The sequence below is a fragment of the Pomacea canaliculata genome, linkage group LG6 (assembly GCF_003073045.1).
Source record: "Pomacea canaliculata isolate SZHN2017 linkage group LG6, ASM307304v1, whole genome shotgun sequence".
In the NCBI taxonomy this organism is placed as follows: domain Eukaryota; kingdom Metazoa; phylum Mollusca; class Gastropoda; order Architaenioglossa; family Ampullariidae; genus Pomacea; species Pomacea canaliculata.
The window spans coordinates 26,628,880-26,655,889 of record NC_037595.1 but is presented as its reverse complement, the minus strand read 5'-3'; the positions used below and the strand labels follow the sequence as shown (position 1 = coordinate 26,655,889).

General features: G+C 37.2%; 1 protein-coding gene across 8 annotated transcripts in view; it reads left to right on the top strand.

Annotated features, from left to right (window-relative positions):
• The window catches only part of LOC112567070 (protein phosphatase 1 regulatory subunit 12A-like), a 61,615-nt gene that overhangs the window by 8,741 nt on the left and 25,864 nt on the right, over nt 1-27,010 (top strand). For 2 of the 8 annotated variants that reach the window (XM_025243608.1, XM_025243607.1), the window contains exons 2-20: nt 5,144-5,274; nt 5,727-5,845; nt 6,972-7,131; nt 7,299-7,443; nt 7,634-7,708; nt 8,137-8,201; nt 10,640-10,812; nt 11,460-11,503; nt 12,183-12,524; nt 14,565-14,639; nt 15,762-15,959; nt 17,042-17,163; nt 18,901-19,170; nt 20,064-20,154; nt 20,396-20,698; nt 21,850-21,946; nt 22,775-22,960; nt 23,316-23,416; nt 25,767-25,826. In XM_025243608.1, the coding sequence (XP_025099393.1) occupies nt 5,144-5,274; nt 5,727-5,845; nt 6,972-7,131; nt 7,299-7,443; nt 7,634-7,708; nt 8,137-8,201; nt 10,640-10,812; nt 11,460-11,503; nt 12,183-12,524; nt 14,565-14,639; nt 15,762-15,959; nt 17,042-17,163; nt 18,901-19,170; nt 20,064-20,154; nt 20,396-20,698; nt 21,850-21,946; nt 22,775-22,960; nt 23,316-23,416; nt 25,767-25,826 (2,757 nt within the window). Of the gene's footprint in view, nt 1-5,143; nt 5,275-5,726; nt 5,846-6,971; nt 7,132-7,298; nt 7,444-7,633; nt 7,709-8,136; nt 8,202-10,639; nt 10,813-11,459; nt 11,504-12,182; nt 12,525-14,564; nt 14,640-15,761; nt 15,960-17,041; nt 17,164-18,900; nt 19,171-20,063; nt 20,155-20,395; nt 20,699-21,849; nt 21,947-22,774; nt 22,961-23,315; nt 23,417-25,766; nt 25,841-27,010 lie in introns of all 8 variants that reach the window. The other 6 variants (XR_003099741.1, XM_025243610.1, XM_025243611.1 and 3 more) reach the window with 6 other exon arrangements.

The following is a 27,010-nucleotide window of genomic DNA, read 5'->3' as shown; positions in this document are numbered from 1 at the left end:
CAACAAGCTAGACTTAAAGCAGCATCCTTATAAAAAGAAGAGGGTTCTTTTTGTGTTTTTATGTTATCATAAGCAGGCCTGGGCACTTCTTCCTATCAGATCTTGAATATTCGAATTGACTCCAAGATCCTTGCTAGTAGGTGATGGTTGCTTTAATTTTGACTGGGTTTAGTTTGATTGTACAAGTGTTTCTGTTTTTTCACAGTCAGCCGCCACAGAGTCGTCGTTATCCTTTTCTCAGGAACATGCTATGGGTGCGGAGTATGCATTATGTTACTTTAATAACGTGTTTTTGTCTGTTGTGTCATTTCAGGTTGAATTCTCTTGTATTTTTGAGGGGGGCAAATCCAGGCAGTAGCATGGCTTAATGCAGTGGTCCCCAACCTTTTCTCGCCTGAGGGCCGCAAAGTCTCACGGGCCAGAACATGGCGGTTTTGTCAGAATCATGACTTTAAACATGAAATTATGTTGTGACTGGTTAAAATCAGTGGGCCGTATGTTGGGCACCCCTGGTTTAATGGTGTTATATGGATGGGGATATAACTACGTGTGGAGAGAGTTGCACAAGTAATCTAGTTCTTAATTCTTACACCTTTAAAAATGGTTACACATATTTTCTGTATATAGGTCAACATTTTTCTTTGTTGTTGGAACAAGTAGCTTTTTGTATGAGGCAATGAAGACCTTTGACTTTGATATAAAGCTTAAAATATACAAGTGTGTGATGTATTGATGAAAACCCACTTACCCAAATCCACTCTGTGTCAAAGGCAGACTGGCCCCATTGATAGGGGATGAGAATGTAGAACCCCCTTCATGTGTCCATTGAACTATTTTTGATGAAGCATCAGCAAGGTCACAGCGTCTGTGAATTTCAATTATATCAGATGAAGCACCAGCAAGGTCATGGCATCTGAATTATATCTGGCAATGCACCGGCAAGATCACAGCATCTGTGAATTATATCTGGTGAAGCACCAGCAAGGTCAAATCATCTGTGAATTATATCTGGTGAAGCACCAGCATGGTCGAAGGATCTGCTTTTCCAGAGTTGACATTTTCTTTTGCCATCCTGTTTGAGGATGTTCTCTGACTTCCATTATCCAGCTTTCCATGCTCCTCTATCAACTGAACTATATCTTACTAAGGTACCCTATAGAAAGCAGATTAGACCAGACAAACAGCATCATCATTAACGTGTGTGCATTAGCTAAGGTGTGGAGTAAGGAAGTGAACTTGTTACGCAATAGACATAATAATCTCATAACTGGCAGTCACTCTAATCTGATTTAGCTTTTAGGCAAGTGGTCTCAACAAGGACATCACCTAAACAAAGGCTAGGAGAAAGCTCACATTGTGCAGGATCAAATGTTGCAACAGGATGCAATAGCAACCATTAGTGTAACTTAATACGAAGCCTGTCACAGATTTTGGGTTGGAAGAGAGAGAAACATCATTAGGCCAGAACAGCAAGCAGTTTCATGGCCTCAGGCTCCAGCAGATCGCAGTAAGGAAACATAAGAATCACTGTTTTTTTATGACGAAGCTTTGTTTCCCCAATTGGGATTTAAAGATGTATATATAATTATAATGTATATATAATAACACGTTCTGGGGAAAAAAGGAAAACAGCACAAGGAATGGCTGACTTTAGGGACCTGGCAAAAGATAGAGAAAAGGAAAGAGCTGAAGCAGAAGATCAACCAATGTCAGGACCAGCAGGAAAAGGATGAGCTTAGAGCAAAATACTGGGAGATAAACAAGGAAGTGAAGAAGAACGCAAGGGACGACAAGAGACAGTTCGCACACAGGATGGCAGAAGAGGCAGAACAAGCAGTTTTGAGAAATAACACAAAGAGACTATACGAAATTACAAGAATTCTGTCAGGAAAGAAAAACACCAATGCATGCAGACCAATAAAGAATAAGAATGGCAGCGTCATCACCGGGGATGCAGAACAAAGATCACGATGGGTGGAACATTTTGATGAAATACTTAACCGACCACCACCAACAAACACTTTGGACATTCCCCCAGCTGCAGAACAGCTCCAAGTAGATACCAACCCGCCAACCAAGACAGAAATCATCGAAGCCATCAAGTCCTTGAATTCTGGCAAGGCGGCAGGCCCAGATGGCATTCCTGCAGAAGCACTCAAGGCAGACCCAACAGCCGCAGCAGAGATGCTGCATCCCTACTGAAGAAAATTTGGGAACAGGAGCAAGTTCCAGCAGACTGGAAGCTTGGCTACCTAGTGAAGTTACCCAAAAAAGGTGACCTGACACAGTGCAGCAATTGGCGGGGATTACGCTGTTGTCCATTCCAAGCAAGGTGTTGACCAAAATCATCCTGGAGCGACTGAAAACTGCCTAGATAAGAGACTTAGGCAAGAACAGGCAGGCTTTCGGCAGGGAAAATCATGTACCGACCAAATAGCTACTCTGCGAATTATTATCGAACAGTCCATCGAATGGCAGTCACCACTATACATAACCTTTGTAGATTTTGAGAAGGCCTTTGACTCCGTAGACAGGGAAACCATCTGGGAACTATTGCGGCACTATGGATTTCCACCAAAGTTCATTGCCATCATCCAGCAGTTGTATGAGAACTCGACATGCCGGGTGATACACAAGGGAAAACTGTCTGACCCCTTCGCAGTGAGGACTGGAGTGAGGCAAGGTTGTCTGCTCTCACCAACAATATTCCTGATCGTCATAGACTGGATCATGAGGAGAAACAACCTCTAACAGCAACACGGGCGTTCAGTGGACCTTCGCCAGACAGCTCGAGGATCTTGACTATGCGGATGACATCAGCCTGTTGTCCCACAATCAACAACACGCACAGACAAAGCTCACTCGGCTTGCAGAAGAAGCAGCAATGACTGGCCTGAACATCAACATCAAGAAGACGGAGGTAATGCGGATCAACACAAAGCAAGAAGCCCCACTCCAACTACATGGAGAATGTATTACAGAGTCTGACCGTTTCACCTACCTTGGCAGCATAGTCAGCAGCAAAGACGGAGGTACAGATGACGATGTCAGAAGCCGAATAAACAAAGCCAGGCTTACATTCCACACCCTAAGACCTATCTGGAACTCCAAGGCTTTGTCTCTACACACCAAGATCCGCATCTATAATACCAATGTCAAGTCAGTCCTTCTGTATGGATCTGAGACATGGCGGGTGACAAATGCCATCACCAACAAGATACAGACATTTATCAACAACTGTCTGCGCCGCATCTTTAACATCCGATGGCCTGAGAAGATCTCCAATGCGGACCTGTGGGAGAGAGCCAACCAAACCCTGCCAGCCTAGACATCAAGAAGCGGAAGTGGGGCTGGATTGGCCACACCCTACGAAAGCCAGTCGACAATTTAACGCGACAGGCTCTGGGCTGGAACCCACAGGGGAGGCGTAAGGTTGGGAGACCCAGACAGACGTGGAGGAGATCAGTCCACAGAGAGGCAGAGACAGCTGGCATGACATGGTGCCAGCTGGAAAGGGACGCCCAGGACAGGGTCCGATGGCGGCGTGTGGTTGCGGCCCTATGCTCCACTGGGGGCGTATAGGAAAGAAGAAGAGAAGAAGAAGAAGAAGAAGATATATAATTAGAGTCTGACCGTTTCACCTACCTTGGCAGCATAGTCAGCAGCAAAGACGGAGGTTCAGATGAAGATGTCAGAAGCCGAATAAACAAAGCCAGGCTTGCATTCCACACTCTCAGACCTATCTGGAACTCCAAGGCTTTGTCTCTACCAACCAAGATCCGCATCTATAATACCAATGTAAAGTCCGTCCTCCTGTATGGATCTGAGACATGGCGGGTGACAAATGCCATCACCAACAAGATACAGACATTCATCAACAAATGTCTGCGCCGCATCCTTAACATCCGATGGCCTGAGAAGATCTCCAATGCAGACCTGTGGGAGAGAGCCAACCAACACCCTGCCAGCCAAGACATCAAGAAGCGGAAGTGGGGCTGGATTGGCCACACTCTACGAAAGTCAGCCGACAATTTAACGCGACAAGCTCTGGGCTGGAACCCACAGGGAAGGCGCAAGGTTGGGAGACCTAGACAGACGTTAAGGAGATCAGTCCACAGAGAGGCAGAGACTGCTGGCATGACATGGTCCCAACTGAAAAGGGATGCCCAGGACCGGGTCCGATGGCGAGGTGTGGTTGCGGCCCTGTGCTCCACTGGGGGCGTATAGGACAGAAGAAGAAGAAGATATATCATTACAAAATAGTAATTAAAACATCAGAATGAATGAATGAATGAGAAGATAGGGATTTCTTCAATATATAAAGACTAAGACTTAAGAAAACAAGATTAGAAATTTCACTCATTGTTAGGAGACAACAGAAGAAAGAGAAAGAGGCACTTGGAGGTGTATAGACATTAGAAGAGATAAACCACCTTTAATCTTCTAAATACAACAGAAATCAGAGAGAGGGTGGGTGGGGAAGTGTTGGTAAATCCAAGTAATAAATTATAAAATATGTTGTCATGGCTGTGTAAGCTGCAAATGCTCTGTATTTAGAAAGGTTTTAGCTTCATTATTAAAGCATGATATGACTCTTAATAAGTATAAATATTTAAGCCCTACTAGTCGAATGGTCAGTCATGGCCATATGAAACGTCCATAGAGAAATGCCCAGAATGAGGCTAGTCCTGTTTGATGCAAATTACTATTACAAAAAAAAAAAGTGAAATTTTTGTTTTCTCATTTGTTTGAGAAACTTGTAAAATAGTATGTTACCTTGTTCTTACACTTTCAGCACTGTATACATGGTGGCATGGTTAATTTTCATTGTATACCACTAGTGTGGCAGTCTTTTGAACTGTTGAAGAGTTCGCTAGTGTTTTATTGAATGTAAATATCCAGCAAATGATAGTACAGTATGACACTATATAGTTTTATTATTTCATAGGAGAATTTGTTGGTATGCAGCTGATGTAACATGTAAATCATACAAGATTACAAAACATTGAAAACATGCATTCATGGTTAGTATTCATATACAAGCTGTGATATTTAACATTAAAAATACATCAGCATAGAGACTTTCAGATTTGATTTAGTCCATTTTCTGTTTGTTTTGATGCTAGAGATTCTTATGTTTCAGGCTTGTATTGATGATAATTTAGACATGGTGGAGTTCCTTGTGGAACATGGTGCTGATGTTGATGTATGCGACAACGAGGGTTGGACGCCCCTTCATGCAACGGCCTCATGTGGCTTCACGGAGATAGCAAGGTATTAGTGTGCCCTTTTTAATTTATTTATTGGTTGTAAGTAGGCTTCGATGCAAAAAAAAAAAAGAAATCTGTTTGGACAAAATGTTGAAAGCTATAAACAGCAAAAATGTAATCAGTGCTGTTGACAGAATTCAGCAGCAAAGAGTAATAAGCTGTAAAGTTTATGATCAAGCAGGAACAACTTTTAAACATGCATACAGATTTGCATGATCAGATTCTTGGTAGTGAAATAAAATAGTTTATTTTTGGTCTTTAAGGTATTTGATTTTGATTTCTCTTTTTTTTTTTTCCCCTTCCCCATTCCCCCACCAACCCACACAAACACTCATTACTGATCTGTTGTGCTAGAAGTTACCTATGTCCTTGCACAAATTGAGTACTTGTACATAGGACTTATATTGTTAGTAAGCCTACACCCTCTCTGGGGTCTAATTTTTCCTCATTTTCCAGGTACCTTTTGAAAAAGGGTGCAAACGTGGCAGCTGTCAACAATGATGGGGATCTTGCAATCGACATTGCAGAAGATGAAGAAATGGAAAAATTGTTACAAGAAGAAATGGATAAGAAAGGTTTGTTGTCCAGAAGTTTTTTTTTAATGACATGAAGGACATCATATAAAATATGTGTAAATTATGTCATTTTATTTTTATTTTTTTTAATGCTGATGCACGAAAAAAGGAGTGTTAACCTTTTTTTTATCTTTGTGTGCTGTATACATTGTTTTAAATGCTTTTTATAAGCAACTGATGATAGTAATACACATGAATCCTGAAGTCAAGTTTTCAGAAAGTGGCAAATGATGCAGGACATTCAAAGTATATTCAGTTTGAATGCAGCAGATTTATTCTTGATTTGAAGTATGCACAGCCATGCTATATTTTGTGTTCATATGGGTGGTCAGGAGATAAGACCTGTGTTTCATTATTCTGCTAAATATTTTGTGAAAATCTGTAATTACTATCTTAAAGTAAAGGAACATCAAGAGCAGTCACTATATTGGTATTTTCAGTTTGTTTTGTAGTTCTTTTCTTTTTTATATAAGGAAATGGCAAAATGTTTGTGATACACAAACATTAAATGCAAGTAATTCATTGGTGAGTGAAAATGAGATAAGCAGCAGCTAACAATAAGTCACAAAATAGTACTAAAAATCATACTTTTGTGTGGCAAACATGCATTGAAAAAGCATATATTATTTATAAACAGAACATGTCTGTGTCATTGTGTCCTGTATTCTGTCAGTATGTGCCTAGATTTCTATTAAATATTAAGTAAGGGAATTTTTCTTATAAGCTGTGGGAGGGAAAGAATCAAACATGGAAATGACTTAACAGAAGTGCCTGAATTCTTACTTGAAGAGGTTTTCAACAACAAAGAACACCCAGAATTAAGCAGATTTTACTTCACTGGGATATATGGTAAGATGCTAGATATGAATTGTAATGTGGGGTGAAATAACTGTCATGTGGAAAATTTGTCCCTGCAGAAAAGGTTATGACATCTGTGACTTGATGCTTATTCTCACAATTTTTGGGTGCAAGTAGAAGCCTTTTTGTCATCATTTGTTAGATGCTTAACATAGGTAGAATCCATAAATAATGTACTTTTTTGTGGTTTAGCCAGAACTTAGTTTAAGAATTTCATTTTATTTAATTTTTTTGTGCTTTGTTTTGTTTTTGTTTGTTTTTTTTGTAGGTGTTAATGCAGAAGCAGCACGCCGGGAAGAAGAGAACTGCATGCTTGCTGATGCCCAGAAATGGCTAGGCAGTAACAACATTGAAGATAAGATTCACCCTAAGACAGGCGCCACAGCTCTGCATGTAGCAGCAGCCAAGGGCTACATAAATGTCATGAAGTAGGTTCAGAACAGGATGTAGCAATCCCCAAAATTAGTAATTTCTTTTTAAAAGGTTCAAGAATAGTGTTGTTATATTTTGCCAGTCTGTTATGTTTGGGATTGGCTCACAATAGGCTAATAATAAAACAGGCAATTAAGTCAGTCATATTGTTTATTGTGGCTAGTTTACTACTGCAAGCTGGGGCCAATGTGAATGTACAAGACAATGATGGCTGGACCCCACTGCATGCAGCTGTCCACTGGGGACAGGAGGATGCTTGCCAGAATCTTGTGGAGCACATGTGCAACATGGACATCAAGAACAATGCTGTAAGTCTTTCTTCTACCATCTTGGGCTGCTAGTGGGGTACAGGAAAGGTAGGTTTTTAAGGAGGATCTCCATCTTGACAGAAGCATTCAAAAGGCATGGGGGAAGCTGTGTATGTATTCCTCAACATATTTTTCAGCAATATAGAAAATGTATTATCAGTAAACAGAACCTGAATTTTCATTTCAACAGGGACACACTGCTTTCGACCTTGCTGACAAGGAGATGCTGCAGCTTCTGGAAGAGCTAAAGAAAAAACAAGCCACAGTAAGGATACTCTTTTGCCATTAAGATACAGCACATAAGGCCAGTAATGATAGCAGTGCAGTGATTCACCTGTCATCACATGGCTGTGAAGATTGTAGGTTGTTGGTTGAGATATCTTCACTTACAGGACTTTTTTGTGCAACCTATCTACAAGCCTTGCCAAACTCATCATAATATAGGGTTAATTGATTTAAAACACCAGACAACCCATCAAGCATGGGATATGCTCTGAAAAAAATTGTGTATAGGCTTTTGTCTATGAAAGCAGATTATGCCATGCCTCTGAATAGTCTGCCATTTGTAAGTTATTATGAAAGGGCTATAATTTATAGGCCAGACATCTTAAGAGTATATTCTGGAGGGTTAATTATTAAAAACATCATGGTTGTTTATTGTTAAATAAAATTGTTTGCTTCCTTTATTTGCAGATGAGGTCTGCATCTGGCTCCACTTCTGAAATCAGTCACGCACCAAGCCACATATCGAAAAGGAGGTAATGTATATATATTCTTTTTCTGTATTTGTGCCAGTGAAAAGTTGCACGTAACAAGTGGAAATAGCTTTGTAACAAAAAGCTTTGTAACAAATTCAAGTGTAATAATCTTTTCCAGTTTTGTTATCATGTTAGAGCATTTTTTGTAGGATTTTTGGGAATCTAGCTCAACTAGTACACCATATAGATCAGTACTTGACAAAATCCCACAGACAGGTGAAGTAAAATGGCTTTAGAATAATTGCAGTTTTTGCTATACTAAACATATCCTTAATCACTTTGATGTTGTAATGCAGAGGACTAGGAATTTCTTATTTGATGCTTTTTTATATTCTTGTTTGTACTGAAATACTGTATATCTGTGAGCGCGTGTTGTTATGGAGGATCTGATAGAGAGATGGGGGAGGGGGATAACAAATTGCCAGAAATGAATGTGAATAAAACTAGTAGCAAAGCATAAAAAAGGTTGGTGTTTGCATGTGTTTCTGGGGCATTTTAAATAAAATTTTTTAAGAATTTTTTGTTGTACATTTTTACATTCCCATGCTTACCCACACCAACTTGGTTTTTAATGCCGAGTACATTTTTAAAATATTATAACAATTTATATAGTTAGCATCATTTTGTGTATGAATGAAAGGACACAAGTATAAGGTAGATTTTTAATATATGCAAGCTCATTTTCATTGCGTTTTGCTTGGGCTTAAGAAGTCCCTGTTTTCTTGTTGAGGGTTTACAGTTAAAGTATTATGGGCATGGAAGATATGCTTTCTGTGTCACTGTATAGTTTTTGCACATTGCTTACAGAAGAGGGTCAACATCTGGGAAGTTTTCTGACAGGTTTGTAAATCTTGCCATGAGTGGAAAAAGAAAATTCTGCTTTAGCAAATACTTTTGCATTGTTCTATCTCTGAGGTGCAAGAATAAGCAGCTGAGATTATAGCAACTTGGTTTAAAGAGTTTCAAGCCTGAAGATGGTGAAAATCAGTATTATGCTATTGCTGTCTTTTCTTTTGTTTTAGCAGCTAATGCTTGTTTTGCATTAAATCTATTTCTCAGACTAATAGAGAGCAAAATGGACCATAATCCTCCAGATATATGCTTTAAAGTAAGAATAAAAGAGATAAAGTGGTTATGTATTAAAAGCTTTTAAAGAAATATTTTGCAGTTTTCTTTCTAAATGCCCTTACCTGGGTAAATATGGATAATTGTTTAATGAGTTTGGCAAAGTCTTTAAATAACCATCATGTAAATACTTGCTGAACTTGGACAAATGCTCACCCATATTTGTCTCATTAAGAATTGCCTTTAATCTACGTCACCAACCTGAACACCTCTTTTGTGGTCATATTGTATTATAGACAAGTGTTAAGTCATGAGATTTCAGCTTCCTTTTGCTCATCTTGGATTTCTGGGTCACTAGGGACTCAACAGAAGCAGAATTTTACCTGGTGCATATGAAGTGTGATGATTTTTTTTAGCGGAAATTTTAAGATATGCATTTAGAATACCCTTTAAAAAGCCATTTTACCTTTTCATAGGGTTTTATAGTGGAAAAGCATTACATTTGTGAAAGATCATTTTAAAGGTGAACAGTTATTGCAGGTTATAAGTTATTTAGGTGTTAACTGAACAGCTGTTCAGACTTAGGTGTGAAAAACAAACATACCTGATTGTATCAACCTGTGGTCACCCTGACTTGTCTTTGCTATGACTGCTGTCATTCAGACATATATTTTGGAGGTGGAGAAGATGTGCTTATGAGAAGAGTGCCTAGGAAATAAAGGATGACGATGGGGTGTCCAAATAACTAGCACTGTCCAGTGTGTCAAGCTTTCACTTTTTGAACTTGCATGCTTTAACTGAAAATGTATTTAATAAAAAATGTTGCACATAGCACAATGTTTCTTTGTGTTAAAATGTAGGGTTATAAAGTGACATTTATTATTGAAACAAATGAAAACCAAACTTTGTAACCATTTCCGAAAAAACACATTTAAACTTTTTATACAGAAAGATGGAGGTCCTACCATATTCTTAGTGTTGACTGTTAAACCGGAAAACTTTCACATTTATGTATTGAAAAATTTGTGCTTGCTTTTGCAGTGAATGTGAAAAAGTGTCTGCAGATTTTGAGTATTTAAGCTTTTGTGATTTAGAATTTTATTTTACATGATGAAGAACTCTTTGTTCTAAATGCTAATTTTGAACACTTTTTAAAAAAATGGTACTGTGATTTTAAGTATTGCTTTATTTTCGAAGAGAAAAAACTTATTTATGGCTTTTAGCATTTATTTTTTTAAAATATCGTTTTTCTATAGTGTTAGTAACCAAAATTTCTGTTGATTTAGCTACAAAAATAGCTTTATCTGCCAAGTCTTTATTATCTCACTGTAATCTTAGTTTGAAATCTTGTCTTTCTTTACACTTGCTTACAGGAGTTCAGTAACACGAATGAGTAGCGATCAAAAACAAAATGTGATATCAAAGACATCCGAAGAGGAACGAGCTACCCTGGATGCTAACTTGACCCACCTGTCTGCACATAAAGAGGAAGAGGACAAAAAGACGGCACCCATCATATCTATATCTACTCCAAATGCAGAAACAGGTGAAATAAAACCCAGTCATTCAGTTTGGCTGTTTTTTTTTTTTGGGGGGGGGTGTTCATGAAGTTACCTAAGTGACAGGAATTTTCTAAAATCATGAGTGCTGTTACTCATGTTTTATGTCAGATGGTGAGGAAGGAAGCTAATTAAAAATAAAATTCTCTCCTGCTCCACCCCCCTCCCCACGAAAAAAGCACAAACAAAAAAACTATGGTAAACCAAATTTATTCACTCTGACCAAATGATGTTTCTCGAGCAAGTATCAGATAAGAAAAATGTTGTTTTCCATTGAAGACAAACTACATGTCAGTTGCAATATTCAGTTTCATTTTTTTTTTTTTTTTTTCTAATTTTGGACATGTGCAAGCATTTTTTTTTCCCTGTGTAATATAGTTTAATGGTCCTACCTGTATGTAGCTTAGGATGTCAGATTTGGGTCCCGATATGAGGTTTGAAAGACAGTTTAAAGGACACTAGGGGCATAAAAATTCAATAATCTTCCAGCTTCAGAGAAGATAAGGGCACAAAAACTAAAGAAGAAAAATCTTTATAAATGTATTTTTTACCCTGTGTGATACAGTATTACAAGTGAGTTGCTAAAATTCACTCTCAGGGTTGGGTTTTTGTGTAACCCTCTTTATTTCCACAGAGCGCAAGAATGAACTGAACAAGCAATCATCCTTGATCTCACAGGTAGGTTACTTCTTTCCTGTAATTATGTGGTGTGCATTTTTTGCCAGTTACTGAGTTTTAGCAGTTTTCTGCTAGTTGCTATGCTTGTTTTGTAGTTCTTTACTATAACTTTTTTTATATTTTTGATTTTGTGAAGTAGTGGGATTAGAGGTTGCTCTCTTAATCGCAAATCACAGGTATGATTAATTTATCATACATGTTAGTGTGGTTCACAAGGAAAATTCCTGGCAGTGCCTTGTAGAGGCTTGTTGGGTTTTAGATAACTGATTTATTCGATCATTAAGGATTGGTAAACTAAATAATAATTTTTTATGCTGCATGTAAATAGATAAATCTCAAAACATTTTCTTACTGCTGCAAAAATTTTTGGTGTTGCTAGTCAGTATAATGGGTAACCTTAGTTTCTAATTTGTATCATGTTGATGAAGAAAAATGACATAGAGTACTACAGTCATGTGCTGATACACATTTAATCAATAGAATTAATAGTTGTATCTTTAATGTTTTGGGGTTGTTTTTTTTGTTTGTTTGTTTGTTTTTTAAAAGTTGAAGCTGTATATGTGTTATAGAAGATGAGAGCTATGATTTAGTTGCTTGGGTGCATTGTAGTGGTGTTTAGCTTGTGAGGTGGTGGCTAGAGCCTTTTGCTTTCTCTCTCTCTCTCTGCACGCGGAGACAGTCATGGAACAACAGGCCACCCAGTGTTTCTGGTCTAGAAACCCACAAGCCTGAAATGCCCAAAATTGATGAGGTTTCAGAGCAAGAAAAACCCTCAGTCATCTCCACCTCCTCTGCCATCACCATCACAACCATCCCAGTCACTCCAGTCACCCCAACCACCCCAGCCCCCAAAACCACCCCATCCACCCCTACCACCCCTACCACCCCTTCAGTTTGCACAAGTATCACTACTACAACATCCACACTGTCCACCACTCCCTCCACTTTGGAGACTGAAACATCATCTGCGGATGTGACTTTAAGGACAAACAACAAAGAGCCCAGTTTAGATGAGCGGAACGTAAGTGACCACAAGATCTTTTACCATCTTGTGACTCCCGTTCATGTATCTCATTTACATTGCCTTGTGAGTTTTTCTTTCCCTTTGAACCTTGTATTCAGGCATTGTTCTTCCTGCTTAAAAAGATTTTCGGAGAAAGATTGGAACATCAGGATTTCTTAGACCTCAATCAGCATTTCATTTATTTTTTAGCTTATTTACAGAATACAGTAGTATTGAATTTTTTTTAAAGCAGTTAGACAATGTTTCAGGAAATGTTTGTTGATTGTGAAGAGTTCATGCTGACATTGCAATAGATTTGTCTGTCAAAATACCATTAAATAAACCCATGTAATCCATAAAGTCAAAGTCTGGCATACAGATAAACAATTTCTGTTATAAATTTTTTCAGTATGTCCCACTTCCCTTGAAAACTTCATTACACAATGGGAGACCACTTTCACACCCTGACATGAAAAACCACTTTCTGCTTCCCGTTGACATAGATACATTGTTTAATGGTCATACTAGCCTGCTATACTCTTGTGTATTCTGCTTTCTGCTTTTTCTCTATGACATGTATCACCATAGCATATAGAAAGTCAAAGTCTCCTATAATGCTACTTACAGTCTAATGATAAACTATCATTTTCCTTATCTACTATACTTGTTTTTAAATAATACAATGTATTTATACACATATCATTTGTGGACTTTTATTTTAACAATCTGGAGAAGTCTTTATATGCAACATCCTCATATCTTTTGTAAAGGAACAATAGAAGCATCTTATTAATATAATAGATGATAATTTTTTTTAAAGCAACTTTTGCTGGATAATACTAAATGTTTAAGGAAACATATCTTCCTATCAGATCTCATATCACATGAGTTCATTATCAGCTCGCCGTGATTAATAATCTTGCATTCTGTGCATTTTCATTTGAATGCCTTTGCCACATATCGAATGTTGCTTTCTTTTACTTGTCATTATTTGCCCTATTTGATCTCAGTGACGTCTGGGTTTTTTTGTTTTTTTTTCCACTGCTATAAATTTTCAGGATTATTATTCCCTATTTGGATGAATTGAAGCCATTTTTGTCATTTAGCATTAAGAAAAATATTTTTTTTTATCTTTTTGTTGTCTTCCTTGTAACCCATGTTCTGCAAGATGACATGCTAGTGGTGACATTGTCATTGCAATCTATTCATGGAAAATGGTGTTCTTTTAGGTACTACATCATGTAGAGATCGTCATTTCTGTGTACTTACAACACTGCAAGACATCTAATGTGCAGAGTTATATAAGTATGTTTTGGGGGGGGGAGGGATTGGGGAGGGAGAGTGGCACTTAATGAATGCATTGGTTTATACTTATGCCATTTTACAATGTTTCTGTGCACATGTATTGATGGTTGTGTTCAAACCTGTATGTGCTTCACTTTCCTTTCTCTAGTTAGCTCCTCCTCGGAAAGATAAGCAAGCATGTTCAAGAAATGTGTATTTGCTCTTTTTTTTTTTTCTTTCTCCTCCCCCATATCAGTTTGTGAGACTTCATTTTCCTTGTCAGTAGCCACAGTTTTTCTGATATATAGCACTTAGGAAATGTTCCATGAGACTTGAAGAGGTTGAGACTATACACACATATTAATAGAATCTATCTTTGGGATCTTTTGGGAAATTAACACTTTTGTCTGTTTACAGTTTACTTGTTTCTATAAGTTTTCTGCTGGCATGTTTTTCAGTTTTGGGTTTTTTTTTTTACAGTTCAACTCCTAAATCCCACAACATATCAGTATTGAAACTTTTTTCTAATGAGTGGATAAAAAAATCAATATAATACAGCTATGATTATATCTCTTGTCAAAACTTTGCTTTTTGAAAGGATGCCTTTTCCATCAAGCTGTACAGAACATGGGTCTAAAGGAATTTTTGTTGTTGGATTTTTTTTTTTGGGGGGGGGGATAATTTGTATGTGTTATTTGTAAAACTTGGCCGTCTGTCTTGCTTGCTGCTGTACTGTGTACATATGCTTGCAATTCTTGCTCTTCTGACCTGTAGGGTGTCTCAAAGCCCTCTTCCAAAGACCTGGTCTCCCGGTCAATTAGTGTCCCCACCCGTCTCCCATCAGAACAGGTAGGTTGAAAACATTGGCATGCATTCTGGAATGCCACTTATTGCCTTGCCTGCCCTGAGAAACATGCCCACCAGCCTGATGATTTAAGACACCATTTATTCCTTTTGGCATGAACCAAACACATGAACACAAACTGGATGGAGTAAACTAAACGCATGCAAATTAAGTTAGGGTGTGAGAGGAAGAAACAGGAAAGCGTTTTTCCTTTTTCTCACTAGTTGATTAGGATATATCAGGAAAGCAACAATTAGAACTTTGTCTTGTTTGCTTTGAGCACTTAAACAAATCCTTAGGTATTGTTGTGATACAGTTAGTTTTTTTTTTCTCAGGTACTTTCGTTTTAATAGCATGCTTTCCTTGAGTTGCTTATCCTTTAATTTATTTTTTTTTTGCAGTTAGCATCTACTTGCATGTAGTGTACAGAATTCATTTCTCAGTACTTTGTTAAAAAACTTGTTTTGCTTTCTATTAAATCCAATCTATCAGTGAAAGTTTGATCATAGTCACTTTATACAGTGTTTTATTTTTCTTTTAATATCCATAGAAATTTTGAAATTCTATTTTATTTTAGGTTACAACCATTACTTTCAGGTTCTCAAATTTGTAAGGAAAAAAATACTCTTGTTTATCAAACGATTTACTAATTCTTTTATTTGTTTGATTTTAACTGACCAGAATACTAGCAAAGAAGTTTATAATATTGGCATATGTAAAGCTATGCATTTGTTTTTATTTTAAAAAATGTAATGACTACTGATGTTTAGTATCGTTGCAAGCTATTGCTTTGGTATGATTACTTCATCTTTCCAAATAAGTAAATTGTAACAATATTCTGTTGTCAGTTTCCACCACACTAATTACATACCCAATGATGTCCCTAATGAGTGATGTTAATGTTTTGTTGTTGCTGCTTCAGTGTAGAGTAGTGAATGTGTTGGTCAAAACTAAAGCTTGAAACACAGGTCCTTCCCAACACACAAAAAAGCCAAATTTTTAGCATGCCAGTATTTGTTGAATGTTTGAATGTATCAAGTCGTTGCTTCGAGTATGTGTTTCTGCTTCTGAGTTGGTGATTTCAGTGAAGCAAGGCATGCCTGCCTGTTCTTCGTTATGTCCTTTAGGATACCATGCGCCTTTCATCCAGTCAAACATCCACATCCACATCCGAAGAGCAGGAAGTACCCTCGTGGAGACGAGGAATACGCAAGACAGGCAGCACAAGCATGGTGCATGAGCAATTGCTAGAGAACGATGCTGACAAATCCTTGCCTCGCTCAGCTTCTAGTCCGCGCCTTGCCCTTGATTACCGGATAGAAAGTGTGAGTTGCTGCCTATCTTTTTCTAAAGAGGCAGTTACTCAAAAATTCCGCCAATTTAATTAACGAAAAGAGGTGGGAGTGGTTGTCGTTAGTATTTTCACTCCAGAGCAGTGCCATGCTCTATCACTTAAAATTTAATTTAAGTGATTTTGTGCACAAAATAGGTACTTGACAAAGTTGAATAAAAAGTCATTCAGAAAAATTACAGAAATTACACAAGATCTCATAGCTGTGGAGCAAACATAAAGCATACAAAACACTATGTTTGCATCCATTTTTCATATCTTCATATTGATGTCCAGTAATTTGTTAAAATGGCTTCATAGATATTGATGGTTAGATGTGGGCAAGTTAAGGCATCTTATGTTGAATGCAACTATGCACAACATGCATCCCTAATTTATTTTATAGACATCTTCTGTTCAGATACAGTCCTCAGCTGCATGTTTTGTGCATGATTGGCATTGATTGTAATTCTCTTCTCTCCCACCCCCTTCTTCTTTTTAGAAGTAAACATAATAAGCAAAAATGATCTTTAAGGAAGGTCATAAACATGATACCCTTGATAATGAGGCCGAAATGTTTGGTGTAGTTAATTCTTGGGCTATCATCTGGAACACCAGCACAAACAAAGCAGTAGTTTAACCTATCTTGCATGATGTGCATTGCTGACTTAAAGACTATTATTACCATAAAGTGAAGTATTGATGCTTTCTCTTTAGTATGTTAAGTATTGTCAGGATTGTCAGATTTTCGAATAAGACATTATTTTACTTGGGTTTGTTCCCATGAGAATATGGGCCATAATTTTGACAGTGGGGGTGGTCAGTGAGGTGGATTTCAGTGTTGATTTGTTGTGGATATAATTTGACAGCTTATCGCATCACTGTTTTTCTTGACAATAGATTGCACAGTTGCTAATTTTAATAGTTTTTTGCATTAAAAAAAAAGAGAAAGGGCTGAAAGATAAATATTTATCTAAATCTTTTATGTTCCATTCCTGGGATTTTATTTAATACAGTGTGGGCAGGCACTAGTGATTGACAGAATTAGTTGGTCCATTTTTGGAGCATTTCTTGCAGTTACAAGAGAGACTAGCTGGCCGGCGTCCCCTGTCCAGTACCTCAGCTGTTCCAACAACCTCCATCAGCAGTCTCTCTAGTTCCAGTACAGACAGCATCACAGATTCCCGCCCTGGAGACAGGTCAGTAGCTTGCTTTACAGCAGTCCTTCCAGTTTTTTATTTTGTTGTTGTTGAAGAGGTAGTTTTGTTTATTTGTGACTGCATGATTTTGTTGATTACTAGTAATTTAGGGCCAGCAGTTTTTGTGCAGGAATTAGAACTATTAGTGGCTGCTGTTTAATAGGTCTTTTCTGTACATTGTTGAGGTGGGGTGCTTTCTCCATTATATAGATGGAGCATGCGCACACCTCACTTTTAATGCAAAACACAGCTTCTCCATCTAATCACAAGAATGTGAGTGCTCAAGAAAACTAGATTTAATGGCTGAAGGAGTTTGTATGCAAGAAGCAAAATGGACCTGTTGCCTTGCATGCATAAATTTTTGAAAATTTTTCCTGGATGCATTTTGTTTTTTGCATTTTTCATTTTAGTTTATGAAAATTTTGTTTGGTTGGTTTTTGATACATTTTGTTTTTTATTGTTGCCATTTGAGTGGTTTTTTTAAAAAAATGTTTGCAAGTGTATGGATGAGTTCTTGTGCAAATGTGAGATGTGTGACAGTGTTTGCAGTAATGCTGTCAGTCTGAAATATTTTAAATTTTGTTTGCAAGTTCTGAAAATTTATTTTGCCTTATTATGACTAATTGCTGATAATCTTGATCCTCGAAATAGGAATACTATTGGGTTGTCAGAAAAGGCATGACATATTTTTCGGTTTTCCTAAGGGCATGCACAAATCAGTATGTCGCTCATTTTATTCAATAACCTTTTGCCATCTTTCAGTGAGCTTCATAATTCCTAGAATTCATAAAAGGACATGTCTTTATTGGCAAAAAACGGCATAAAGAGTTTTGAAGAGACCAAAACAAGTTGAAGTCTGATGCCACAAGGTCAGATTATGGTGGGTGTGGCAGCACATCCCATCCAAACTCAAATAACTTTTGACAGATGATTGTTTGTGGTCTCATGTTGTGATGATGAAACAGGGAGGCATAACCATCCTCTGAGGAATGTCTGCTTTTGATATCGTTGAGGCGAATCATCGTGTTGGGACCAAGACACCTTTATTATGACACCATCAACCTTGATAAGCCTCCATGACCAAGGAGCGTCCTTGAGATTGAAATCATTAGCACAGAACTTCGTGAACCATCATTGGCGTTCTTGTAGAGCATTGTGACCTTAAACTTTGTGTTATTTTTCACAACTTTGACACACATTCTTCCCTTCATGGAAGTAAAACAGTGAAATAAGGTGAAAACACACAGCTTGGTCTTCCATTGTCAAATTGTTAAATCTCCAAAACTCTGCCAAATTGTTTAGTTTTTTTTTGTTGTTTTTTTTTTGTTTTTTTTTTTTTAAGAATGAAACTAGAACTGTCAGCTGTCAAATGACATACTACAACATAGATGGAAATGACTCTATTACTTCCAAAAATAAACTGGCAAAGATGCATCATGACTTTTCCGACAACCCAATTGGTCATTCCCACCTTTTATTTTAAATCATATTGATGCAAAAGAGAAAACTCCCTGCTTTGTAATCAAAAAGATTTTTATAGTTTATTTTGTCTCCATTGTGTTTCTTAAGCTTTTTTTCATTGTTTCTTGAACAGAAAATATGATTTTTCAATGCAGTTATTCCTAGAGGATCAAGAAATATTCCATTGCAGTTTCGTTTATTTTTGTCTTTTTGCATGGTTTTATTGCATGCTCGTGTGGGTTTTTTTTTTTTTTTTTTGGTTTTGTGTGTCTCCAGGTCTAGCTGGTCTGCAGGACAGTCATCTTATACCCCTTACCGCAATTACTCATACCGCTCCAGCTATGTGCCGTACTATATGAGAAAACAGGAGCAAAACGTCCAGCAAGAACAGGATAAGGGCAAGGCACCTACCAGTTCCACATCCTCCTCTGTCTCAGTCCCCTCAACCTCCCTGCCCTCAGCTACTACCATCACCAACACAGCAGCAGCAACAACAACTGCATCAACAACTGTAGTCACTTCTCCTACCAATTCAGTATTTAGAAGGTGCATATCAAGACTAATGGTAGCTGACTTAATTCTTGCTCTAAAGAAATAAGACAAGAGTTAAATAGCAGACAGTGGTCTTTCTTTGTTATTTAGAGTTAAAGCTTGTTGGGGTTTTAATCTTCATTTGTTATAACACTTAGGTTGATAGAACAAAATCTAAAAAAAATCTTTGATCATCTTTGTGATAGCTGGCTTAAAAAGACATGCACCATGCTTGCATCCCTACACCTTGCCCCAAGTTGGTTTTGTACCAGAATAATAATAATACTGAAAAGGTACAGCTTGGTGAACATGATCTGTCCTGTTCCTACAGTAATTATGTGAACCACTGTTATGTTTAGTTATTTTCATTTTAATAGACTGTTGTTTCAGTTGTTCATGCTTGCTTTTACTTTTCATTGTTTGTATGTTATGTTTGGTGTTTTAGATAAATAAACAGAAGAGCTAGGATAGGTCTGAAATATTAACCAATGGAAATTTAGTTTATGTATTCTGTTGCTCACTTTTGCTCACTTGATTTATCTGTCAATCATAAAAAATTGTCACTCATATTAAGCAGATATAAATCAGAAACATTTGCTTTTATTTAATTGTGGGAAAACCCAGTTTCATATCTTGCGTAACCTCGTGGCAATTAGATCTTAATGTGAATGAAACATGTGTCTAATTAGGTTGTGAGCAATCATATTTCTTTGCACTTTTAGTTACAATTTTCTGTTTTCTTTCAACAATTTCATGTTTAAATTTCATCTCTTTTTATCCTTATGTTGTCTTCTTTGATTTAATTATTTACATTTTATTGTTTATTTGAATGGGGGAAGAGAGTGTTTGCCTGTTCATGTGTTAAAAATAGAGCTGTATCATGTCAGTTTGACTGGCTGTGTTCTTAGGTCATTTGAACCTCCTAAGCGTGACGAAGAAACAGAAACTCAACGAAAAGCGCGTGCCAAACATGCTAGACAGACAAGGCGATCCACACAGGTTTGCCATTTGGACAGATTTATTCCTTCTACTGCAAATTTCCTTCCCTTTCAAAATAAACAAGCAGAACTGAACAATCTGTCATATACAAATTACTCATCTTTCTTTACCTACAATTATTATAAAATGTATGACAGTACATGAGTATTGCAGTATAATCTTCAGATGTTAGACATTTTAATCTGTTCAGTTTCATTTTAATGAAGTTTGTGAAAAAGTTCATTGCCTTACTTTTTGGCAGGGTGTTGATTTGAAAGACATTGAGAAAGCAGAAGAAGTCATACGACAAGGTGATACGAACAAAGTTAAAGATTCGGAAGATAGTGCAACTTCTAGAACATCTATACCAGACTTGGATAAAGACTCTAAATCATCATTAGCAACAGCTACTACTACAGCTTCTACTACAGTGTCGTTAACAGGTTCCTCATTACAAACTGATAAAGAAAGAGACAGAACTAGTGCAAACCCTTCTTCCAGAAATTTGTCGTCACGGGAAGACACAACTGGTTATCGTCGACGAAACTGGGAAGACAGAGTTGATGTAAGCAACAGTTTATTTAGTTTCATGTCAGTATTATAGTTTGTGCATAGGACCAGTGTTGCATTTTAGAGCAGTAGTATTACGGATACTCAAATTTAATCAGTTTCATAATTCATCATCTCTGTGTTAATGAGTGTGCTTGTTTGAGAGAAGGAGGTTTTGTCTTTTTTTTCTCCACCAGATGTCTTCAGTGTTCAGTCTCATAAACAGTAACAAGAACACCTTGACCATTGCAGAAATTGTACTTAAAAAATAAACGGGAAAAAAACCAAACATATCAGTAAAGCTGATTATATAGAAAATAACTTCTGCTTTGCAAATTTTAAACATTTCACTTTAATCAAGTTTCATCAGCTTTAGTCTAGCTAAGCTTGATCTGACAGCATAACATAAACATGTCAAGCTGTCCCAGTATTCAGTGAAAATTGAAAAATTGTTAATTTACAGTGTAACCCTTTTCTTAAACGAAAACATTGATACAGTAACAGCTGTTTGTCTTCCTGTGAGTCATTCTTTCAATTTCCTTTCAGTTTTTGTTTATATTATTTTTCATATGCTTTTTTTAAATTGGCAAACCGCTACAGACAGGCACATATATGTATATATAGGTTTCAGCTATATATGCATATACGCGTTTGAGATTGAAAAAAAGAAGTGGTTTACAGTTGATTATATATGAATCACCATCATCAGGTTGGTACATCTGCTGCTGACCACTTCACAGAAGAGGGCTCCAAGCTGCTCCCATTCTAATATTTTATTTCTAGCACTGGGTGCTAGTCCACTGATTTTATAAGGGATCTAGACAGATGTTTGCTTGTTTGCTAGCACCAATTTGTACAGCTCAAGAACTCATTATTTTCTAGACTGACACTCTTTTGATTTCTTATTAACAACTCATTCCCTTACTGCATCCAGCACATCTGCTGCTGAGAGAAGCAGCTACTTCTAGGAGACCATGATCTGTCCATATTGGTAACAAGGAAAAAATATTCTGCCATATGATTTTAGTTATTTGACTGGTGGGTTAAATCTTTAAAAATATGACTTTTGCTTTAAAAAAAAAAAAAAACTGAATCTCCCATTAGGAACTAATGTAGCACCTGTATGATGAACTATCTGTCTGATGTTTGTCTGGTTTTTTCCCTTAGGGTGAGACAATACGAACAAGCTTTCGAAGGCCCCGAGAGGAGAAGGATTCAGCTAGTAATAATAATAACACCTCAGCCTCTTTAGATATCACCTCATGTAAGTTTTTTTGTCATCACAATGGTATTTGCTTTTTTTTTTTAAAAAAAAAAAAAAAACGTTTAAGAAACTAGGAAAATAGCTATGAATTGAAAATAGACTACCTTTGAATGACCAAACAGAAAAGAAAGAACTTCACAGTTTGGGCACCATGAAATGTTCTCTGTTATTGTAAGTAATGTTTCTTGATTAGAAAAGTTAATAACTTTACAGAAATGGTACAGATTTTGTCGGAATGTGGTTCTTGGATATATTACAGATTGAATTAGAAGCTGATAGAAGTGACAACAGTTGAATTTGTGAATGGTTACGAGTTATACTTGTTTAACTTGAATAGCTGAAGGATGGAAACCTTTAAAGAGGAATTTGTAAATTTTTTAAAATATAAAATTGAGAAATAAAAATAAACCTCATTGACTAGCACTACCAAAAACCTGTTCTGTGTTGTACATGTACATTATAAGAACACATGCTGAGCTGTGAGTGGCATAAAAACATTAACAGCATATGACACAGAAAAAGAAAGAGAATAGTTTTATTATTTCTTATTTGCATTTTATACATTTTCTGTTTTGTGTATATCTTAGGACTATTTAATGAGATATTAATTTGTGTATATCTTAGGACTATTTAATGAGATATTAAATTATCCTGTTATTTATGGCTTCTTCTTTGGTTCCTTCTTAATGCAGATATGCCCGTATATTTGTCCTGTATTTAGCACTCGTATTATTTGGCTTTTTACCCAGATCTGCTTATTGCATAAGTAGCTTTATTTACATTACGTGTCTGCCTGAATCTCCAACTCTCCAATCACTTTGTCTTCAGCATACATACCTCGTAGTCAACGCAACGCCTTGTCCGCATCAGATAACAGCACATCTAGTCTTGGCAGCAGTTCAAATATTTTTCGATCTTCTTCCCTACGGAAGTTACGAAATGGGGAGACAGAGACAGCCACACAAGATGAAGAGCAGAAAAAGGACGAGTCCAAAGAAACAAAGAAGGAAGAATGTGAGTGGAGTTTTTTCAGTCTTTCATTGCACTGTTTAGTGCTATAGCTGTAGGAGGGTTTTAACAAGATCTCCCTAACCCACTTATTAAGAAAAATATGCAGAATAGGAATGAATGAGTCATAGCACTTCCAAAACTTTTTAATTTTAATGCATCCTAATTGAGTTCATTCTTTTGCAAGTTCTCTATAGCTGACCCACTTAACTTATTTTGATAATTTTTCTAGGTATGTCTTAAGGTCAAGGCTTGATATTGTAAAGTATCATAGTTACTTTTTTCCTTGCTGATGTAAAATTTTATTGTTTTCTTCTTCTTCTGTCTACTGTGATGATTTAATTTGGTTTTTCCCTGGTAGCACCAAACACGGAGAAGGAAGAGAAAAAAGAACCTTCAGCCATCCGAGCCAGACGGGCTAGAAGAGAGCGGCGGTCAACCGGCATCAACTATGTCACAGAGGTCAGAATTATTGTGTAGTGGTATACTGAACAAGTTCTTGTAAAAGTGGTATTATTTTGTAGTTATCATCAAATTATGTGTTAATTACTGGTATTTCTGCATTTCATTTAGCACAGTAAAACCTCGTTATTTTAAGTGGGGGGGGGGGAGGGATCATTTCACCCAAAAACCATTTCAACTTAACCATAAATTTGAATAACACATGGCTCTGTTGATAATATTTGATGTAGATAACTTCTCCTGTCATTAAAACTATTTATATTCTGAGTATGAATGGATTTGAATTTCTGTGTTGGACGATATGGTAGCTATGACAGGAGTGATATGGTTTGGGTTGAAGTAATAGGTGACCCAGAAATTTACTTATTTATATGATTTCTGCAGAAAATCCTAATGTAGAACAGCTACCAGAAGCAATCTTTTAAAATGCATTTTGTTCAATGGGCACCTTTTGCAATAGTAATAGTAATAGAGCACAAGCTGTCGGTTGTAAGTCAGGTTGGGGAGGTGATTGTAAAAGAGATAATGTCAGTGATAAACGTTGTAACTGAGAGAGGGTCCTAACCGGGAAGGTCTTAATAGAGAGGTTTTACTGTAGTTAGTGTCTGCTAAAAATGCTTAAAAATGTTAAAAGGGTTAAACTTCCAGTTGTTAAGTGAATAGTCCCTCTTCCTTTCTTCAGATGCAACTCTCTAAACATCAGCATGCACAGAAAGAGGTCAAGCCATGTTGGCAAGAGCAATGAACTTATGGTTTCAGCTTTCTCAAATTTAATCAACATATCCTGAAGATGGAGTGTGTGTGTTGGGGGGGGGGTATTTTCTCTTTTGTATTTAGCTCAGCTCAATTGTTCAAGGGAAAAAATTGCTTCTGGTAGACCTTTAATGAAATAGATAGAGCTGTAAAGTCCTGCTTAAAGATTTGTTTATGTTTGTATAGTAATCATGAAATAATGGAGAAGTTTTGTCATTAAATCTGCACTACAGCAGTGTCTTGTAGGAGAGGAAGATAATACGAGGGTTGTTCAAAAAATTTTAAGCCTCACCCAGAATGAGTTGGAGAAGCAAGACAGTTTTTCACAATTTTTCTATATAGTACCCCTTGACATCAATGTACTTGGTTAAACGATGCTCAAGCATTGCAATTCCATCACAGAAGAAGGTGGCATCCTGGACTATCAAAAACTTCTCCACAGCATATATGACCTCATCGTCATTTTCAAAATGTCAACCACATAGGTGAGATTTGACTTTAGGCAACAGGTAAAAGTCATATGAAGCTAATTCTGGTAAGAGGGTTGGGGTAGCAATTAAGTCACAGTTGGCTGTTTCAGCTACTGCAACCTGACAGAGTGAATGGGCGCTTTATCCTGGAGCAAGAGTACATCTGCCCTCAGCTTTCTTCAGCATTTCAACTTGCCTGCTTTCAGTTGTATTAATTCTGATATCCATTATTAGTTTTTCCTTTTTCCAGGTAGTTCATCATAATTATGCCTTCAGAATCCCCCCAAAAACATAAGCTATCATAATCAATGATGCCTGGTTGAATTTCTTCCGGAGTGTAGAACAGCAGTGTGTTGACTGTTTGCCTTGAATCTTTAATTCAGGTTCAAAGTGATGAACCCAGGTTTCATTTTTAGTTACTAAGCTGCAGTGGGAATTCTAGGGGTCAGCCTGATAGTGAGTCAGAAGTGTCCTAAAATGTCAACCCTTTTGCAAACTGCTCTGGCATCTGTATTCTTGGGACCCATCTTGCAAGCACCTTGCTCATCCCTAAGATCTCAGTTAAAACAGTGTGAACTGAAACAGAACTAATGCCTATGGACTTAGCTATCTGCTGGACGGTAAAACGTCCGTCATCCAAAACCATTAGTTAATGGCATCAACTTGATCATCAGTGGTTGAGGTTTTTGGACAACCTGACCAAGGGTCATCTTTTGTGCTGCCCCTGCCCCGCTTGAATTCATCAGCCCACTTCTTTACAGTTGCTGAGGACCTATTCCTATGCATCTATGCAAAGTGTCTGTACCATGTCCTCTTGGATTTCCTTTGGTGTCTTATCTTTCTTTTGCAGATACTTTATGGCTGCTCAGGCCTCTGTTTTTGTCTAGATTTGTCACACTACCCTTCATCTTTGTATGGGCCTCATGTGCACTCAAATTATAACAGAAATCTGTACGAGTTTTTCTAGTTTTATAAGGAGTGGTAGTGTGTTGCTAACAAAAATATTTAGCTACGGCTCTTCTTTATGGGTGAGGCTTAGAACATTTTGAACAACCCTCATATTAGCTTGTGTTGAGGTCTGATATCTACTGACAGCTGGGAGTGCATATAGTCTTTCTTTTCTGAAGGGTGAAGATGAGAAAGTCAACAAAGAGAACAAACCAGAAGATGAAAAGAAAGAGCCAGAGGTAAGTGTGCCATTGTGAGTGCACTATTCTTTTCATATTTGGTTACTGACTACAGCACACTTGCAATTTTTTGCATGTTTACCTATGTGAATAAAATAATGAGTTTGACAGTTTGTAATCAGAAGAACACTTTTTAAATAAGTTAGCAAATTTAAAGAATAAAAAAAAAATTGACTTGGCAGAAACACCATGCTTGAACTTCTGTAAACTACTGTGTGTCATTTTCTTCTAGCTGTCACTAGTACTTTCTCAGTCCTCTTCATATGTAACATGGTATCCATTAGAGACCTCCATTTTATTGTGTCAGCAGCAAGTTTAGAAGTTTAGCCATGCCACGAACTAATATCCGTGTACTGCTGGCAGACGATTTTTTTCAGTTAACTGTTAAAACAAGGCATTAGACAACATAGCTTCCGGTTTATTCACATTCTTTGTTACGGCTCGCTGATACTAACTTCACTAGAGGCTAAGCGTTGGTCTTGGAAGACAGACATTATCTCTTTTACAGTATCCACCGATACACGTCCATGGCCATGCTGTTCCAAGTGGGACTCCTTATGTGATTAGCATGCTTTTGAATACATTTTGTTATAAACTATGAATCACTGGGATATTTTGTGCAGTGTGTCGTAAGTTCACACCATTAGCAGTGAGTGACATATTTGAGCTTACCTACCACCTGACTTACAAGATGTCTGAAATGGAGTTAGCCTCTGACAGTTATCAGTATAAACTCTTTTCTAACCTCCTAAAGCTAGGATTATTTCTCTTGGCTGCCTTTTCAACGCGATAACAGCCCACAAGGTGGCCACATGGCAGGGACACACAGAAAAAGAGAATTTGTGTATTTGTGAGAATATGAAGTGGTAGTTTGTCACTTGTCACCTGAAAATTGTCGTCCTGTATAAGATTTTTAGCTTTAGGTTTAGCTCTCTTCCTTGCTGCTTCTCCCACACATGCTTAAGTTAGATGCCTGCTCTTAAAGGTTTTTTAAAGATATATATAAAAGTTGTTTTGCCATCCATTGAAGTGTTACTTAAAACCAGTACAAGTTTATAAATAATTTGACAGCCAGAAGAATGGGCAGCATGAGTGTTCATTTTCTTTTAAATTTTCTTGTACCTGTAGCATTAGAGCAGGAAGTGCAATAGAGCCACTCAGCTGATTAATGTTTGAACTACAAT